Raw genomic sequence first — 19,393 nt, forward strand, 5'->3', positions numbered from 1 at the left:
GCTGTGGCATAGCTGAGTGGTAACATCTCCGCTTCGCACGCGGTGGGCCCAGGTTCAATTCCTGCTAGCGGTCGGCAATATTTCTAGAGGATTTGGCAACACTGACGATGGACGCCCTACATTGCCAACTACATCAACAACAACGATGGCAACGACAACAACATCAACAACGGACGTCATTTCCTGTAATGGCAAAGGCCCATAACAGACATCGCTGTAAAATTAAATTGAAGCAGAGATGGTCAAGGAAATTTGGGGGCTGGGGGAGCCGATGATGACAGTCTGGGGAACCCTTGGGTCTCCATGAACCAAGTTTAGGAAACCGGAGGAACTTGGAGTCCCCCTAATAACAACCCCAACCCCTTAGTGGATCTTCAGCAATGGCACTGCTCCCACAGCTTATAAACTTTGTTAGGTATGCCAAGGTAGTTACTGGGGCCAGTTGGCATGTTACTTTTAGTGATATATGCCACCAAGACCACCTGAACACCCTAAAAAGCAAGTTTTAACTACTGGTTGATTGAAAAAGTTCGCTATAGCAGTATCCCTTTCTAGGCAAAACCTTCTTGGTAAAAGGAACTTCCGAAATTCCACCCCTTACTTACTTTAACAAGGACCTAATTTTCGTGATCTTGACATATTAAAAGGTAGTGTAAAAAATAGCGCTAGTCCCATCTTCATGTCCTTGTCTGTCCTTTGTTCTATTTATGTTCACTATGATTAACCAACCAGCTCACATTATTTTAGGGAAAAATGTATCATTTATATGGTAACAAACACATAGCAAACCCATACCATTCCTAATCGCTAGATTGCGTGCCCGCAAAAAATTCCCGAAACCGCACACTTCGCAAAATACTAAGTCTGCAGCATTCAGAATGGTCTTATTGTCCCACACTTTCTCCTGATGAGCTTCACAGCAAAACAATCTATACTTCTAGATCCATCGGCACCAAGCAACAGCAAAAATTATTCAAGACACATGCATCAAATGCAGCATTATGACGATTACAAAGATAGCCGCAAATGTTGAACAAGTGAAGTGACAGGCACGAACCGGAAGCCATGCGAGAATTTATTAGACTGGCCGAAAACGACTTCTCACACGGACTTATGTGGTATCCTTGTTGGGTCCGGACAATTGGGCAGAAACGGTGCAATTAAGAGAACTCGGTGTGCTCGTAATGCTTGTGAACCATTCAATGTACCACATAGTGAACATACTGATATAGCAGTGAAAAGGTTTTCCCAAAAAATAAATCTGCAGCTTTTCACCGCGGTGTGCAAATAAGTAATGGCGATAGCTCAGTGTGCGACACGGTGAGCCTCGTGCTTTCCTCTCTTCACAAGGTGTCTGAACCTTGTGCGGCCTCCCCACGTGATTGCACCGAAATCTAAAGGAGAACCGACATGATTCCCGTTCCTATAGACACCCGAGGTAGGTGCCGGATCCGCGGGGTGATTATCGATGGTTATTTGCTGCTCTTCCCTTCGAATCGGGCGGTCCTGCAGTGTTACGGACATAGCCTGTGAAGTTTTCTCTTTGGCTGCACTCGCAGCCACCAATTTTCTAGCCTTCTCTCTGTGGTTTCTACAGCCTGATCGTATTAGCAGCGAGAAACATACTTTTGCAGTGCTCAGCTGCATTAACCGAAATGCCGGGCGCGCCTGCCATCACTCGTCCCATGGGGGAACTAGAGTTTTTTGCCTGGTGCCAGACTATACGCAGTGACTCCAACTGGGAAGTACCTACGATGGCTATTGCCGTAAGAGTAAATAAAAGCAGGCTCTAGTCTAGTTTAGTTATACTTGACCACTCTGAGCGAACTCACCTGAGAGATGTGCAGGTCGGCCTCACTGATGAGCGGCGGCAACTCGCGCATCACCGTGCTCACCATCTCCGGAGAGAGGGACGAACCTGCAAGAGAGTGCTGCCCTCACAAAATGGCAAGAGCCCGCACTTCCCCTCTACGTGGCTCCCATCAGCAGAAAATTTGAGGGAGAAAAAAAAAATGATGGTTAGTACATAACAAAAATGGTAAAACAGTGCTAAAAAAGCACACAAAGAATAGACATACACACAAGGCACTGACTAAACCAAATGTTTATTTCTGGAAGGATTGTGAAAATGAAGAAAAAGAGGGGAACCAAAGAGATTAAAATTGCACACGCTCGACTGTGAAAAGACCAGATTGCGCAGAATACGTCTCGCACAAAAAACACTCCATATGTAGCTTGTAAGAGATTTATCATTATTTTTATTATCTACTTCTTACTTTGATTCATTTTCATTCCACCTTTTATTTTATTTTTATTATTTTCTCACTATTTCTCTACTTAAAAGTTATTTTTAAACATTCTTATTTGTTGCCAGCAAGAACGGCAAAACCTGCCGCTCTCGCCGGAACGTTCACATTTAAATAAGATAATTTACCCTTCCAGACCAGCTGTGCAAGTAGCTTAGTGGTTTTAGCGTCTGATTGCCACTGCACTGACCCAGGTTCGAGTCCCGCCAGGGTCTCTAACTTTATACATATGCCTTGTTATAACTTTAACGCCTGGAACACTTCCAACATGTCACTCATGCATGATGCTCTCCATGATGCTCGTTCATGACAATTTTCTCATAGAAAACGACTAATCAAACACATTGTGCATTAAAACACAAAGAAACCACACCCGCCGCACACATCAAAAATTGTTGTCACACGTACGTGCAACACCTTTTTTAAAACCCATTTCGTCACCTAAAATAGCCAGAGATGCAGCACCGACATGCACATATCGATAAAGAGAGCTTTGTTCATGTACCTTACAATTCCGTTTTGGTGTTGTCCTAATATTTGTATGTTGTCGAACAAAAGGTTGCACCTGCATCTGTCGCAGCGAATCGCCAGTTGCCTCGACGACAACGATTTCAACGTCAATGCACCGCACCGTTTGCCCTACGTGCACAGTCGGCATCAAAATGAGCTGGCTCGTCGTAATGCCGGCTGGAGCGGTGAAAACCTTCCATGTGGCGCAGCTGTCGCGATAAGCCGCCGAGAGCGAGGCTGGAACGGACTGTTGCGATTTCATGCATGGGGGAGGTCGCTAGAAACGATAAGTCGTGAATCTATAGTGACCTTGACGCCTTTCGTTGAGTGGCCAGCTGTTGGTTTTGATGTATCATCGTGCCATTTGTGTTTTTTTCGTTCTACTATCAGTTGTTGTTGGCTTGTTGAGCACTTACCCATAAGGCTCATCATTACAACTAACCTCCCCCATGCAATAAATCGCAGCAGCCTGTTCCAGCCTTGCTGTCAATGGCTTATCGCGACAGGGGCTCCCCATGCAAAATTTTTGCAGCTCTGGCCGTTGTTCTGTCGAGCCAGCTCATTTTGATCCCGATTGTACCTTGCCACGCAATTGAATCTCGTAAAACACTCTATTGGCACAGGCGACGTAGGGCCAGCGTCGTCTTGCGGCCCATTCCGTTTTTGGATGTCCAGCTAGATCGATGGCCACTTGCACTTTCCCACCAGTTCCCCCCTCCTTCCAGAAAAGGGTTTCTTCGGTGACGCCGGAGGGCGGCGAAAGAAAAACGACTAAAAAAGCCCGGGTTGACACCCCGCCTAGGCCTAACGGCAAAGAAAAAGGCCAGTTGTACGCACTGTAGTTTCGGACCAGGGTGTCCAGGAGTGTGAGGGTGGCCAGCTTGAGTGCCCGCTGGTTCTTTCGCAGGAACGACGAGAGTACCGGGACACAGTCGGGCAACATGGGACTCAGCTCTATGTGCAGTCGAGACCTGCACACGTGTGATCAACGGCCTTTCTCACGGCACAGCCGACAAGTGGGAAAACGGAGCTGCACGGCACACTGATGACAGGCTTCCCTCCCCTGTCCAAAATCCTGTACGGTCAAACTACTACTGATATTGCCGAGTTCATGTGGTTTTCGTCAACCTGTTCTATGTGTACATTGAGTCATCCTCATCAGGACATATCTAATGTCAATGCCATATCAACCAACGAAGCAGGCACTTCAGTTATGCTGGTCATTTGGCACAATTTTTTGATGGTGCAGTGTGAAATGGCTTTAAAGGGGCACTAACACCCCAAAGGTTGTTTCTTTTTAGTTGACTAAAATGGTGCAAATTTTAGTCATAAACACGCAAACAAATACCACACGCAAAAAAAAAAAATATTTTACACGTGCACATGCATTTTTTTATTTTTTTTAATTTTTACTGTCTTTCTTTCCTTTCACCTCCTTGGTTCTTTTTATTTGTGACGCAATGAATTATAAAAATTAGAAGCTTCGTAAGCAACTTTTTTATAATACTTAATAATGGTATACGTAAAACATGTTTCTTAATGCAATTGCAAATGCACTACACCCCTTGCTTTGAAATATCGAAAATCAGTCTGAAAATTATGTCGCTTCCTGCATTTTTATCTTCCCTCAGAAAACAAGGCGCCGGTCGGCACATGTAGCACTGAGGATGATAGAGGAGTCAGGGAACCTGACGAAGTTCTCTTTTCGGTGCCCGACGACCTTTCAGACTTCAAAAAGGAAAACGTCAAACGGTTCAAACAACTGGGTTTGGTGCCTGTGCACCATACTTTCGGTTGTGACTCTGTCGGGGCAGCCTTTGATGCAGCACCGTGTGACACGGCCCCTCACGTCTCTCACAAAAGTCCACTGCGCGTCCGCTTCGACCTTGCACCTATCAAAGATTTCGAGATTGCTGAAAGGGCCTTAAAAGACACTCAAACTCAATAATGAAGTGTCGTCTGCTCACAGTGATAGGCGGCATGCACGGAGAAGCGCAGTTGATCACGGACGCTGGAGAGAAACTCGAGTTACAAGACGACTCAATCTTTGACGCCACTGTACTCGCACGGATCGTGCGGGAACTTCAAATTCAACTTTTCGAAGTTGTTTTTTTACTTCACAAGTACAGAGTTCCCAAGCTTTGAATTTTGAGGGTCATGTCCAAGCATCAATTTCAATCGTTACAAATAATAATAAAAAAAAAAAAAAAAAAAAAAAAACGATTTTGATCTTTTAGTATTTTAAAGAGGTTAGGACAAGCCAAAAATAAAATATGAGATAACTATACTGCCAGAACCCATTGTATCTTGCTAGAATCCTGCTAAATTTGCTTTGAAAATGACGCCATAGATTGAAGGATAAATCAATTTATATGAGGAACCCTCGGATCTGCCCCTTTTGAAAAGGCTGCCGTGGTTCGCGGGTCGGCGATGTCGCCTGCCCTCCGCGCAGCGTCCTTTTTCACGCACAACCAAACTTGGCTCTCTTGGCCTCTCGAGCTTCAGCTTCCTCATTTACCGTCCGCGTCTTGAGCATGCGGTCCGTAAATATTACGTCTACGGCATCGCTCGCTTCGTCGAAGCTTTTGACACTGATCGCAGCAGCGATGAAAGTGATTGTTATCAAGAGATATTGCAAGCTGGCCATTTTGACTGCCACCCGCTGGCAACCAGCTCCAGTGACGACGAGTCATGGACGAACTCGCCGTGGTTGCAGTCGTGCGAGACAATCTCGCAGGTGCATACAGGGTGCAAGGTCATAAGGCCGGGGCGACAGTGAGAATAGCATTGGCATTGCCGAGTTGCGCAAGTGTTTTTGATCGTACAGCGGCGAGGTGAGCTTGGACGATCATGGGGGCAGCTAGAATAAAAGAGCGTTCATGATAACATGGTTCATGGCCACCATGGTGTGACTAACTTGGGCAGTGTTGCCTGGTTGCCAGATCAAAATGAACAAAATTCGTAAATTGATTATTAAGGCGAAAGCCTTATATGTCTCAACGTTCAGTTGACCTTCAAAGTCCTTGAGCGAAAACACGTTGGCGACACGAGAAGTATGGAAACAAGTCGGCAACATGAAAGGTACCAAAGCAAAAGGTACCAATGAAACGGCGCCAAAAGTGCGTCCTCAGACAGCGCACTGTCTTTGGAGGTTCGCTATCACCGGGACCACAGCAGAAGCCACAATCCGAGTGAGCCAATGAAACGGCGCCAAAAGTGTGTAGTCACAAAGCGCGCTGTCTTCGGAGGTTCGCTATCATGTTTACATCGGCTCTTGGGCTTTCGCCTTCAAGTCGTCTTAGGGATAACTCAAGAGACCCTGTGAATTTTGTAATTACTAGAGCCCTAAAAATCATAAAACTTGGTGTAAACAGACGCTTTTTGTTTTCTCTCGTTCTCAGTCACGTGGGTTCCGTATCTGGTATGCGGGACGAAAAAATAACAAGACATTTGAACCTGGAATATGCGAGAAAATATAAGTGAGGCAAAACAAGAATGTGCAACAATCACACCTTTTTAGTGAACACTTTCTAGCGGCGTGGAGAGGTCAAAAGATGTTTTAAAGCATGTCAGAAGTGATGACAATCAAGATGGCTGTGCCCTTGTGCAAGAGGTGTACAACTAAGTAGCCTATGAGCATTCCATTTCAATGATAATTCTACCTGTTTAATTTTAGTGTCCTAACCCCTTTGTTCAACCACTATGCCAAGAGGGAGACTTCTAAAGTGACAGTTATATTAACTGCAATACTAATTTTTTCGCCAACCGACACCGTGAAATGTGCACATGGTGCGAGCAGGCAGCTTTGACTCCTGTTCCCACTGCACAAGGGCTCGTACAGCCGAGGTGCGGTTGTACGCAAAAAGTTTGTGCTTGCGTCCGGCATCGTGCAGGGATCCCGCAGCTTCCAACAGAGGGCACACTTTTGAAGGGAGTTCATGATTCAAGTCATATCCTTGCTGAAAGTGCTCTGGTCGTCTTCGCAATGCCCCACACGAGAACAGAACGGAGTGAAGAGGACACCGATGAAAGGAAAGGCGGCAGCCCATTGAGGCTCTGCGTGTTTGTCGTGCCAACGAGATGTCAGAAAAGAAAGAATGGCGTTTTGGGGGAAAGCAGCATAGTGGGATTGTTCTACTTTCGAGGGTCGGGTGAGGAAACGAGGCCATCTCACTTTAATCGGCGGAATATGACCTTCACAGAAGAAACGTTGAAATACCGCCGTATTACAACGTAGCCTGCAGCAAAGCAACGTGGTAAAGCAGCCCCTTTTTCGAGTCTGCACTCAAAAGTCCAGAATATTTGCAGTGCCCACTGTAATGGCTCGGCAATTAGCGTAGCCAGAGGAGGTGAGCACGGTGGCGTAGCAATCGGGTTGCTGGAGGCCCCAAATGGCGAGCATGGTGCAAGGGGCCCACTCACCCGGCCACCCTGGTCAGCGCCTTGACGGTGGTGAGGCGGGTGATCTCGTTGCGCAGCCGGTCCAGGAAGATGGGCAGGCACACCGCCAACTCCGGCTGCAACCGGTCTCCCAGGTGGCACAGGATCTGGCCCCTGAAAGAGACAGTCTCACCAGTATCAATCGATTTACCTGCACCAGCCTACACCGGTGCAGGAAACTGCATGCAGTGCATTTCCGGAATGCGTTCCAAGATGGACTGCACTTGTAAATTGAATACAGTCGAATCTCGTTAATTCAAACTTGCGGATAATTCAAACTAACATGCAAGTCCCATCCTATGTGTCTCTATGGGAGGAAACTCCCGGTAATTCAAACTCTGCTTTTTTCAAACAAATTTTTGGTCCCCCTCGAGTATGAATTAGAGAGATTCGACTTTACTACAGTGTGCACCCGATGCAGCTGGTGCAGGAGGTGTGGCTAAATCCAGGGTGCTTAGCAAGTTATTTCGAAATTCCCTGACCACTGTAGAGGCGGTTAAATATACAGTTAAACCTCGATGTAACGAAGTCGGTAAAATTCGCAATTTACTTCGTTACATTGAAATTTCGCTAAATCGAAATTTGGCTTTAGCATGCAAAAAAAAATTCCGAAACATTTTACGGGTATGAAAACTCACCGAAAATGACATTTATTTAGGGGCAAAGTAGTCCGCGAGTTTTGGTTGCGCCTTGTTCGACAGTAGCAGCGGCGTCATACGGCGTTCGAGCGCCCAGAACGCTTGCACGGCATCTTGCTGCCCAAATGATGCCGTGAACCTCCTCAGTACGTCCATTGCGTCGAGCACTTCCCGAGTGCTCGTGATCTCGGCAGTTTCTTCAGGATGGCGTCCAAAACGTTTGCTTTCTCATCCAAAGAAAGAACTTTACGTTTCCCTATGGCAGCAAGCACGTGAGTGAACCGCCCAGTTGAAGAATAAAGCTGTTTAGGCGGTGCCAATGTTTCCAACCTACACAGCACTCTTGCCCGCACAGTTTACTTGCCCCCTTGCGCCCGGAGTGTGCTTGCGCCTTTGCTTTACATCACGCTCGCAAGACGATAATTGGTCTTCTTTTAGATGGCACTGCCCGAGCGGTCGCGCCATCACGTTGCTCCCCCGCTGAAGTTGGCTCCCGCGCTACTCGCGGTACAGTGGACTATGATGATCAGTGAATGTCAGTGGTGGTGCTGTTATGCCATGTTAACTTTTTGCTCGGCATTTTCTGGCCAGCCCCGCGGAATGCGCTTTGCCGCATCCTCGGGCAGCCTAGGAACGTTGGAAGGCCTGTCGCCGTGAAGTAACCTATCAAGCGCTCGCGTTTGCGCATAACTTTTTTTTTAACCACAATTTTTTTGCGAAGTTGTTCTTTAGTCTATTTATTTATTTTTTTACTGCCTTCTATGGCAATGGCACTTCGTTACATTGAAATAGCAGCAAAATAGACTTCGTTATATAGAGACTAAAAATACCTGGGGTCTATGGGCAAGAAATTATGAAAAATAAAATACTTCGTTAAATCGAGGATTTTGTTACATTGAAGTTCGTTATATCGAGGTTCGACTGTGTAAGACCATTACAACACAAGGCATTGAGCATTAAAGGGGAGGTGCAACAATTTGCGGACTTTGGCTAATTAATTGCGGGAATCGATCCCGGCCACATATAAAACGAAGGACCGAAAACTATTCTTTCCTGCTTGCCCTAGTTTTCATTAAAAAAAATAAAAGAAATTGGTATCTCTGGCACCCCTCAACTCAACATTGAAGCAGCACCAGCTTCGCCTGTGACGTCATTCGAAGTGGCGTTGGTTTCCGGTTGGGTTCTTCTGGCTTCCGTTTCCCCAGTGCTCGCCGGCTCGCCAGGCTCGCAGCTCTCCCGCTCTCCCACCGATTCCCGACCAACATGGCAGCATGGGCGGACGGCCTGAGCGACGTCGAGCGCAAGATGCTTGCGTATAGTAAGTCAGTTGGACTTGTGCGGCGGGCAGTCGAAGTCGAGGTCGAGACACCAGGAACAATAACGATACCATGATACTACGGACCACGACCAACGCACTCCGTCGAGCGAGGGAAAGACAAAACGTCCGGGTTGCTCGTGTAGCCGCCGTAAGCGCCTCTGGCGTCGACGGATGATGGCGACGGCAGGTTTTGTTGACTTGCGGTAGATGGCGCCACAAATAATTCATACCCTTTTAGCGGCAATATTAGGCTTTTGAAGCGTTTCTGCATGCCTAAACAACAAGATTTTTAAACTTAACCTTAAATCAAGCTTACAATTGCCTAACACTATCACTTACAAAAACCACTCCGAATGACGTCACACCACAGGTTCCATTTGCGGCCACCATGTGGCCGCAGGTTGGGAAAAAAAGTGTTTTTTATTTTGCGATTATGCAGCGAAATAGAGGTATTTTTGGGTATGGTGGCACTTTTTCTCTTACTTATGCCGAAGTAAACAATATAAAAAATACAAGCTGCACATTCGTTCAGTGTTAAAATCATTGCACCGCCCCTTTAAGCACTGAGAGGATCATTTTGCACGGACTTAATCCAACTTGCATATTCCGAAATATTCTGGTTCGTCCAGTCTGGATTAAACGAGCACTTCCTTTGCGTCAACATCGTCAGTGAAGAGGCCCCCACTTCCGGAAACACAATAAAAACACCACGCTCAACCACACATGTCCATGACCAAACGACAGCATGGCCGCCAGCACCGCCAGATGCAAGCTTTCGGCTTAAGGCTTGGATTGGATTGGGGTCTGCAGCTTTGCCATTTGTTACTAAAACTAGTAGCTCTAACTGGATTTAGCCTAGTGTCATGCCCTCAATCCAATCCAATCCAAGGCTTGCACTGGATTTGTCGACTGTTCCCTTTGCATCGGGTAGCACACTCTACATCGGGTGAGCAGAGCCCGCACTCCGCTCTAAGCAGAGTTTATTGCCTATTTTTCTGCCCCCAAGTCCTCAAGCCTTTGCTCAGGGCACTCAATGGCGTTTCCGGCTCATTTTCCCTGACTGGGCTCGCTTTTTGACAATATCCCTGACAACTCCCTGATTTTTCCCGGTGATTAAAATTTCCCTGACAATCCCCGGTTTCCCTGGTTGCTAGACAACCAGTAAATCGATCATAGCAACTGTCCTGGCGTCAAACAACGCCACAACCGTGTTTCCAAATTATGGTGCCTCAAACAAACTTCGACTGGCCTTTTTCTTCCATTCCCCATTTGTGGTCCCTTAATTTCTGGCCCGTGATGCAGCCCAGAGAAGCTTCGGCGGCAGGGGATCGGGACAAAGCGACACTTGCGTTTGTTCGTCTTTTTTGCCGGACCTTCTACGAATAGTTGCCAAAATCGCGACATCAGGTGGCGTGACATGCTGGCTCCTGTGACGTAATTTGTTGCCACCTTGAGACCACTTTTAAAGTGGCTAACATAGCTGCAAGCGGAATTTTCTGGTCACGTGACCGGCTCTAAGGGCAGGAAGTACCTAACGTTCCAGCCGATTCCACTAGCCAAGCCTTGCCTTAACACAATCATTCCCAGAAATAACATAAATTTACACGCCGCTCCTAAAGTACACGAAAGCTATTCGTTTCATTTTCATTTCAAGCGTGTTCACCCTTTTCCTGCACGCAAAAGCGGACTTGAATATTTGAAGCGAGGACGAAATGCCCATCCCGGTGTCAACAATTTTGCGCCGCAAAGTCGAGGCTGGCGCAGATTTTTCGTGGTGCTCCAACGCTCTGAGAGATACTTGCGTGAGCGCGTCGCTTCGTTTGCCTACTCCCCCGCACGAGAGTGCTTGCGAACGAGACGCAAGATGAAGCCACTTGCTCTCGCAGCAGTGCTGCAGAAGGGACACTAGCCAAGACTAGGTAGCAGAAACAAAATAGTAGATGCGGAGCTTTTTTTATAGGTACATTGTCCCCATGAAGCCGGTCACGTGACTAGAAAATACCTCTTGCAAGCATTTTAGCCACCGGGCAAGATACCCGGATTCGTCGACAAACTGCCCCCGGGAGTTTCCGCTGGTCGGCCGGCCGTCTGCATTGCATGCTACAGCCAAACGGGCATCTGCGGCATCCACCTTTTACCGCTAGGATAGCGGCGAACGGCAATACGATGGTCGCAACGTCGCTGGATGCACAAAGAAAAGACACACTGAATGCAGCAGCTGGAAAGACGTGTTTCAGGCAGCATACTGCAGATGACGGAACCGGTAAACGCGTCCCCGATGCCTGAGATGATCACAGTCCTTCACTCAGAATTGTTGTCACCCCCAGAAAATGGGAGCGCTGCTTTCAGGACGCTAAAGAAGAGGCCGATACGGGCTTGATGCGGGGTTGACACAAAGCCGAAAAGACGGCTCACATGCAGGTGATGGCTCTCTCCTTGACCTCCTGGTCGATGTCGGCTGCCTTCAGCTTGGCCAGGGTGCACTGATAGATGTCTGCCACGTACGGCTCGAAGGCAAATGCAGGCTCTGTCCCCTCTGTCGGGAAGAAAGGGCACAGTCACTTTGGTGCCCTCTCCCAGGACCGTCTCGGCCTTGTAGCCGCAAGAAGGATTTTAAGGTCATGTGACAGGCTCCACGGGGACAAGAAACTAAAGGTACCAGTGTTCTAGGTTGCCGCAAGTCCATCCTCGCTTTGATCATTCGAGTCCAATATTGCGTGCAGAAAAAGGATGAACGGGCTTGAAATGCTAATGAAACAAACCACATTCATGTACTTTAGCAGCGGCATGTAGGTTTATTTCTGAGGGACGTCGTGTTAAGCGAGAATTGAAGAAAACGATGAGCAAGGCCGAGCGGAATCGGCTGGAACGCCAGATACTTTCTCCCTGCAGAGCCACTCACGTGGCCCTCAAAATTCGTCGTGGCTCTTCGAAACGCTGGGAGAGATAGCCAGATACACCAGCAAACCGGCTCAGGACTCCCTCACATTTTGTTGGAGGGCCCACAGTTGCAATACAGCTGTGCACTTCAAAATTTGGTTGAAAAGCAGCAGCTTTTGAAGTTAAATTAGGCGCACCGAGGGCAATTTATGGGTAGAGCTTTGGGATGATGGAATATTAGCATGTAGGTGATAAATATGCCTTCCTAAAATTTTCAGCCAGACTCTAATTAATGTAGAACAGTTGGCGTGCTTTGTACATAAAAATATTTACGGTGTATAAATTTGTATACTTTATTTCTGTGGCCCTCGAGGTACCGTCTAGGCACAATCGGTAAAATTGTTCCACCTCCTCTCAGACATGACTTTTTGTTTTAACGAAAACAAAAAAGTATCTTGCAAAAATAAGTTCTGTTTTGTAATTGGACATGTTTTGCTACTTCAAATAAAAATTTAATTGAAAACAAAAAGTAGGCACAACACCCCATGACCGTCCTTATCTGAACACACCCGAAGCCAATACGAATATCGACCTGAATTGTATGCCATTCGGAGCAAGAATCGAATCTTTTAAACTTTAGCATAGGTCTACCGGGACAATCCGGCACCGTAGTGGGGCCCGGGCTACAAGCTCCAGTACCGAGAAAGCAAAACTAACTTTCGGTGAAGTGGCAATACACTTTCCCGACACTTTCGTAAAATGTAGCAGGATGTAGCGGGGCAAGTCCTTTGCAGCAGTTTGGCCCAAATGGCACAGCCATCCCATTATCAACCCAGGGAAAGTGGTGGCTCAAACAGCATCGAAAATAAACACTCATACGCGGAGGAACCGTCGGGCAGTTAGCTCGTTCGGCACTCACCCAACGGACGAAGGACCTTCACCAGCTGCTGAAGAACCAGCAGGGCCTCAGAGGTGATCTTGTAGAAGCTGTCACCCACCGCATGAATGATGGGCTGCAAACAAAACACAAAGAAGGCGCCCCATCAGAAACAAAAAAGTCGTCCCGACGAGGCCACTTTTTTTGTGCTCGCAAAAACTTCCATCGTCCGACGAATGTAAGAATAAAAATCCTAAACGGTTCGAACGAGCCGTTCCTCGTCACTTCGTTGCGAAGTTTGAGCTCCCGGCAAGTTAACATTGCTAATACAAAAGCAGCTGCCAGTGCCGATGTCACGCGAAGGTACAGGCAGGACATAGCTAGTGATATCTTGTCTCAAGAATTCAGCATCCACAAGAATCCACCGTCCTAGCACGAAGTGACCTTCATTGGCATGCATGTACAGTGGTCCCCTACCTTGTACGGAACGCACAAACTGTGTCTCACCTCACGGGATCACTATCCCAGCGGTAAAAAACCAATTATCTCACGACGAACTGCACAGCGAAGCAGCTTGAACGGGGGAGGATACTCGCTCAAGGTCAAAATCGAGGCTGGGCCTGGTACACCAGATATCTTGTCGGTCAGGCAACCAATGCTCATCGACACCAGTCAACTGCTGCACGGGCGACTGTAGAAGCCATCAGTTACTAAATGGCTTGTTCAGAGGGCATATCATTCTTCTCTCCATAGCTGCATATTGCAAAACGTTAAGCTGAAAGAGCCAACGGCTTGGGCAGTCACCTATGTATCACTGAGCGAGGAGGTCGGCAAAACTGGCTAAGTGTACCCAGTCCGGCGACGATTATGGACCCAAGCGAACGGCCTCCCATGCTTGGGCCCTTCCATTGCCCGCTTCGTCACGGAGTGGAAGGTCCAGGTTCCGCCTAGAGCACTATCGTGAGAGATGAAATGAGTTTACTTGTTTCATTGAAGTTCAGTGGCCACTGCACAATGCAACACACATACAGGAAAGCTTTTGCACGTATTGTGATTCTATGTTTTTTTTTGTGGGTTTTTAGGCATTTTTTTGTTTATGCGTTCTTGGTTCCTGGTCTTGATGTCTCATCTTATGAGTGTTGCTTGTTGATAATTTCGTTGCGGTTGTTTTGTTCTCCCCACGGCACCGCGCGCCGTGCGAGTGTCAACTGATGCAATCGTTCAAAGGCTACCATTCGTACAACGTGTGATCAGTGCAATAAACAATCGGTACCCCGCTTGTCTCGCAACTCTGCTTATTTCAAATTTTTTTTCCCGTTTTTACGACTTCGAGTTAACGAGGGTTTACTGCCTTATAGTCCGTTGCAAGTCAAGAGGGTAGGGCGAGAGTAAGACGAGCAGGGGAGGAGGAAGCAGGCAGAACGCTAGAGAGAGGAGGACATTTCCCCCTCTCTTCTCCAGCGTTTCGTCTGCTTCCTCCTCCCCGGCCCGCCTTACCCTCGCCCTACTTTCTTGAGTTGCAACGGATTATAGGAGTGGTCCAGCAAAATTCTCGGAAAAACATGGTGCCAACCCTTACTTGCAGCCCAACACGAGAAGAGACTCACGGGCACCAGGGTGTTGATGTGTGGGTGGAAAACGCTGGGGCTGTGGTACGTCAGCAGGCAGTGCAGGAACGCCAACGTGTCAATCTTCATGTTGGAGCTGGAGTTCTTGTCCCTGCAAGAGGAAACCTGTCGGTACGGTGAAAGCCGCAAGGGTCCGCCGTCACCTCGCAGACACGCCCCGCCACCGTGGAACGCGTCTCCGACCGTCCCGTTTGGCGTCCCATTTCGCCCGTGTGTCGAAAGCGGTCCCAAACTGCGCAAGTGTGAAGCCATACGCACCCGACGAGGGAGAACTGTAGCCCTGGCAGCAGCTGTGGCAGGTGGTTGGCCAGGGCCCCCGGCAGGACAAGCAGCAGCTCCGTGAGCAGGCACAGGCAGCCCTGCCGCGTCTTCAGCCCCTTCTCCCGCAGGGGACGGCCCAGGGCACGCACCAGGGGCCCCACCTGGGAAATCGGACAGGCGTACCAATGGACGGAGAGAAACCCAGGGGGCGGACGAGACGCGAGTGCACCAAGATGCCAGAGAGCCTGTCGGAGGCATGGTGGGTGGATGCAAAGGCTTTAGGGGTGTGCACGGAATGATTTTTCACTTTGAAGCGAATACGAAGTGAAAAGTTCCTTTCTTCGAATGATTTCAAACCGAATCAAATAATTTCCAAGCTAAGCAAATACTGTATTTACTCGCATAATGAACACATTTCCCCCCCCCCCCCCCCCCCCCCCGAAAAATTGACACCTATTTGGGGGGTGAATTTCATTTCGCGGGATAATATTTTTGCATTTACACAATAAGTGCAAATGTCATATTAAGTGCCAATATGACACAATAAGGTACTGTGGTACGTCTCTACTGATGGAGGCGCACTCAAGGCTGGTCGGGGGCGCGTCACAGGAACCATGCTTCTTAAATTGCAGACATTTTTCTGAAGAAAAAGAGCCTTACTGGACTGGTTATACATATATCTCTTGCCACACGATTGTGCTCTCGCCCATCCTCACGAGAAGAGAGTGGTCGGGTGACGAAAGAGAGGCGGTAGATTGGTCCAGCAAGCTCGTAACTCCCGCCACACCGTCAACTTAGGGGTGGACAGAGTCTAGAGCACGGCAACTCCGGGCCGCTCTCGTTGGGCACACGCACCTGGGCCGCAACCAGGGCCAGAGTGCCCTCGGCGTTGGCCAGGTCTGCAGGGGTGAGCGTCTGCTGCTGGGCCAGCAGGGGCTTGGTCTGCCGCAGCAGGGCCACGTAGGCCTGCAGGATGTCCACCTTGACGTTCTCCTCCCGCTCCTTGAAGCGGGCGATGAGGGCCGGCGACACCGTGCGGTAGAACTCGTCCAGCATCTCGTGCCGCGTCGCTATGACCGCCTCCAGGCACTTGGCCGCTGCCCGGCGCACCTTCCAGCTCATGTCGTCGTCGTCACTGTACTCCTCCTCGCTCTCCCTGCAAAGTGCACAAAGGGCCGTGGTCCAAGGGATGTGAAACAGAATGCGTCCCACGCAGATCCCACGACTAAACGAAACATTGTCCGGCCTTTTTTTAAGGTAAACGCCCTGAAAAGTGGCTGAAGTACGGCGATGTATAGGCTGGGTTCTGTGCTTCCAGTGCATATCAAATAACCGTGAATAAAAAACCCGAGCCGTTTTTGTTGAAATTAGGGAAAACTGAAAAAAACCAAATGAGAGCTGAACAAGAAAAGCCTCAAACCTTGAATAAGAAAAACCTTGAACAAGAAAAACCCATGCTTCATGAAAAGTAAGCTTTACATTGTAGTCACTCAAAGTACTACCGACAAGGAACTTTCCCCCAATATTGGTAACGCAACGTTAAAGTATTTGGGTCCCGTGCGTGTTCTCTGGAATTTGGAGAATCCTACGCTAGTGTCCAGTTTCCTTTAAAATAGGGTGCGATAAATGCAGATTTTTTGTTCGGCAACAAAAATTTATCTTGAAAAAGCACCTCCGAATCCTAAGAAAAAGAAACCCCCAAAGACATGCGACGCTGCCCCGCGCCATACTCTCGTCAAGATTCGGCACGCCTGCCACATGGGACAACTCGGAGATCCACCGACAATGATACAATGTGCGCTCCCTTCTTCTAGGTGGGTGTCGGAAGGATGGATATGGTCGAGCCCTCTTGGTCGGGCGGTGGCTCGAAACGCCTAGCCGAAGCATTCAATCTCAAAATTTACCTCCGTTGTATTTGGAATTAATTAAGAATGACGTACGATTTTCGATTGCGTCGTGGCGGCAACTGTGGCTGTCTAGCGGGCACTACGCGGGACATACTCATGTTTGTTCCACAAAAACTGTAAAATAGAGCGGATTGCCGATGCCGCAATGTAGCCTCGCAGGAATGCGCGCGCTTCGCGTGCAGCGGACCCAGGTTCGATTCCTGAAAGCGGGAGGCAATCTTTTTTTTTTGAGTGATCACCGATACTACGACGGACGCCTTTAGGCGTGTTACGCCAACTAAAAACAAACACTAAATAGTATCACCGTAATTGTAATACTGTTTCGTGCCGATGAAAAAAGATATAAAAATAAGAATCTTGAATTTAGCACACAGAATGGCGCAATGCTATATGTACAGCCAGCTGAACCCATAGAAAACCACGCTGTTCTCGATATTGTGCCCGTTTCTGCTTTGTGGGTGGTTGGATCTTTTGGTTTTAATTAAAAATCAACACCGCAGTTCAGATTTAAAAAAAAAACAACTGAAAGATGGGTCGACTTACAATCGCGTAAATATGGTACACAGTATAGACCACTTACAACGTAACCGCTTATAGTGCAGGACCGGGTATAACGCGGCTTTTTTAAACCACCGGTTCGCCTCCCATAGAACTCCATGTAATTATATACCGCTTAAAATGCAGGCGCGCGAAGGGAAATACCGGTTATAGTGCGGTTTCTGGAGCAGCGTGCTGACGCGCCGATCGACCGGTGCAGCAAGCACGCTTCCCTATGCGACACCAGATAACGGCGCTAGCCGCAAGTGTCACTCGCGGGGGCAAGGATGGCAAGGAGGTTGCTCGAAGAAGCGGGGAGAAGCGAAGAGAGAGGCCTCAGCTGCCATAGCGACGGAGGGATGCACGCACGTGTGGTTCACGGCGCAAGGCCAGCAAGGCGTTGGCGAGCCCAACCGAGCCCAAACAGCCGTTCACGCGCGTTGCATGCCGGTCGCGGGCCGGCTTCTTCTATCCGCAAACATGGCGTCGGTGGTGATCATCGACGTCGACGGCGTAGCGGAAGCTCATCGTTCCGCGTAAAAGCGCTATCCTTGACTGTGAATTTTCGTTGTGTGTCGCTATGATAACCCAGCACATACTAGAAGGGAAGATCCACCTACTCGTGCGGCGATGTTGTGGCGGCACTCTCAAGACGGCAGAAACACCCGTGCCGTCGTGTTTGTTTACTTCGAATAGTGGTGCTTTCTAAGCATTCGTGTTTTCGAACATCGCCTGGATTTCTTATTTGGCGCATTTCATGCGCATACCGCATAAAGGATGCGAATTTTCACGCGTTTTCATCACCGGAGAAAAATGATTAGGGTTAGCAATCCTGAACGCTCGCAACGTCCATCCGCAACCCGCGACGCCGTTAAAAGGCTACACCAGGCAAAAGTCGCTCATTTCTTTCAAAATGTGTGACACACTTGAGATAGAAGTGTACTAGTCTGGTGAAATAAAGACTTTCCTCAAACTAACCTTTATTTTCCATCTAATATAAAATAAATTCTTTTACAAAGGTAAGTTGTCTCATGGCATGTGTTTTGGCCTGAAAAATTGATGTTTTGGTTATAGCGCGATACCGCTTATAGTGCGGATTTACGCGACTCCCGCGACATATGTTATATGCGGTCTACACTGCGTTTTCTCTACTTACACTAATGTACCATGCTGTCACATTTGATAGCATTTGCTGTTGCAAACAGTCTGCTTGTGTGGCAAACCACGCCAAATCGTTGTGCGAAGTCACGCGTGTACTGGCACCGACCAGAACCTTGTGCACTGCTTGCGCACTACCAACAGATCTTGTGCAGATTTAGCTTGGCTTGCCACAAGCCCAAACCCGATGCAAACCAGGGTTTCTTACGTTCCTCGTGTTTGGAAGCAATTTGGAGGCTTTGGAGCTCTCGTGGATCATTCTGCAACATCATCATCCCATTCAAACAATGTTCCAGCCTCCAAACAGCAGTTTGCACGACACCTGTGCATTCTTTGGCCGTTCGGTGCAATCTCCAGCCACAATACCAAACAGAAAGAGGATTTTATATTTCCTTAGTTCATAATATAGACGACCGAGTTTAGTTTTCTCCCAGAAAAGCTTTACTCAAGTGAGGCCGTGTTTAAAAAGTTGTTCATTGTGGATGAAAATTTTATACACTATCATTTGCAGACAACAAATGGGACACCGAAAATACTTCAATGTTGCAGAAATTTGACGAAGTGGCGTTAACTCCAATGGGGTTCAACTTTATGACAAACTCGTTGCTGGTTTGTGGAAGCTACTCAGACAGGATAAAAGGCCGCGTTGTGACAAAACTCGGGGTCACATTACAGCAAGGCGGGGCTGTATTTTGACATGCCCCCTTATGTAAGGGGTCCTCACCCATCCGTGTCACCCCTGTCCATGTCCATTGAGTTGTCGTCCTCCTCGTCATCGTAGTTGTAGTTTGGGTCGTAGCACAGGTACTCCAGGCAAATCTTCAGTATCTGGAGCATAAGAAGGGGAACGTCACTCGCTACCAGTTCACACTCTCAACTCCTCACTGTTGAGCGCCAGTCTTTTCTGACTTTTCCCCACCTTTCAAAAGAGTC

At 48.1% G+C, this 19,393-nt stretch overlaps 1 protein-coding gene across 1 annotated transcript in view; it reads right to left on the reverse strand.

Annotated features, from left to right (window-relative positions):
• Positions 1–19,393, reverse strand: part of LOC8026606 (cullin-associated NEDD8-dissociated protein 1) — an 81,500-nt gene that overhangs the window by 42,013 nt on the left and 20,094 nt on the right. Inside the window, exons 8-16 of the mRNA XM_029985597.4 lie at positions 19,185–19,288; positions 15,714–16,014; positions 14,856–15,019; positions 14,577–14,688; positions 13,012–13,105; positions 11,628–11,748; positions 7,239–7,370; positions 3,654–3,787; positions 1,833–1,918 (exon numbers count right to left, since the gene is read on the reverse strand). Of these exons, the coding sequence (XP_029841457.2) occupies positions 1,833–1,918; positions 3,654–3,787; positions 7,239–7,370; positions 11,628–11,748; positions 13,012–13,105; positions 14,577–14,688; positions 14,856–15,019; positions 15,714–16,014; positions 19,185–19,288 (1,248 nt within the window). The remainder of the gene's footprint in view (positions 1–1,832; positions 1,919–3,653; positions 3,788–7,238; positions 7,371–11,627; positions 11,749–13,011; positions 13,106–14,576; positions 14,689–14,855; positions 15,020–15,713; positions 16,015–19,184; positions 19,289–19,393) is intronic.

This window comes from Ixodes scapularis, unplaced genomic scaffold, assembly GCF_016920785.2.
Source record: "Ixodes scapularis isolate PalLabHiFi unplaced genomic scaffold, ASM1692078v2 PGA_scaffold7__128_contigs__length_106722199, whole genome shotgun sequence".
NCBI classification, from domain to species: domain Eukaryota; kingdom Metazoa; phylum Arthropoda; class Arachnida; order Ixodida; family Ixodidae; genus Ixodes; species Ixodes scapularis.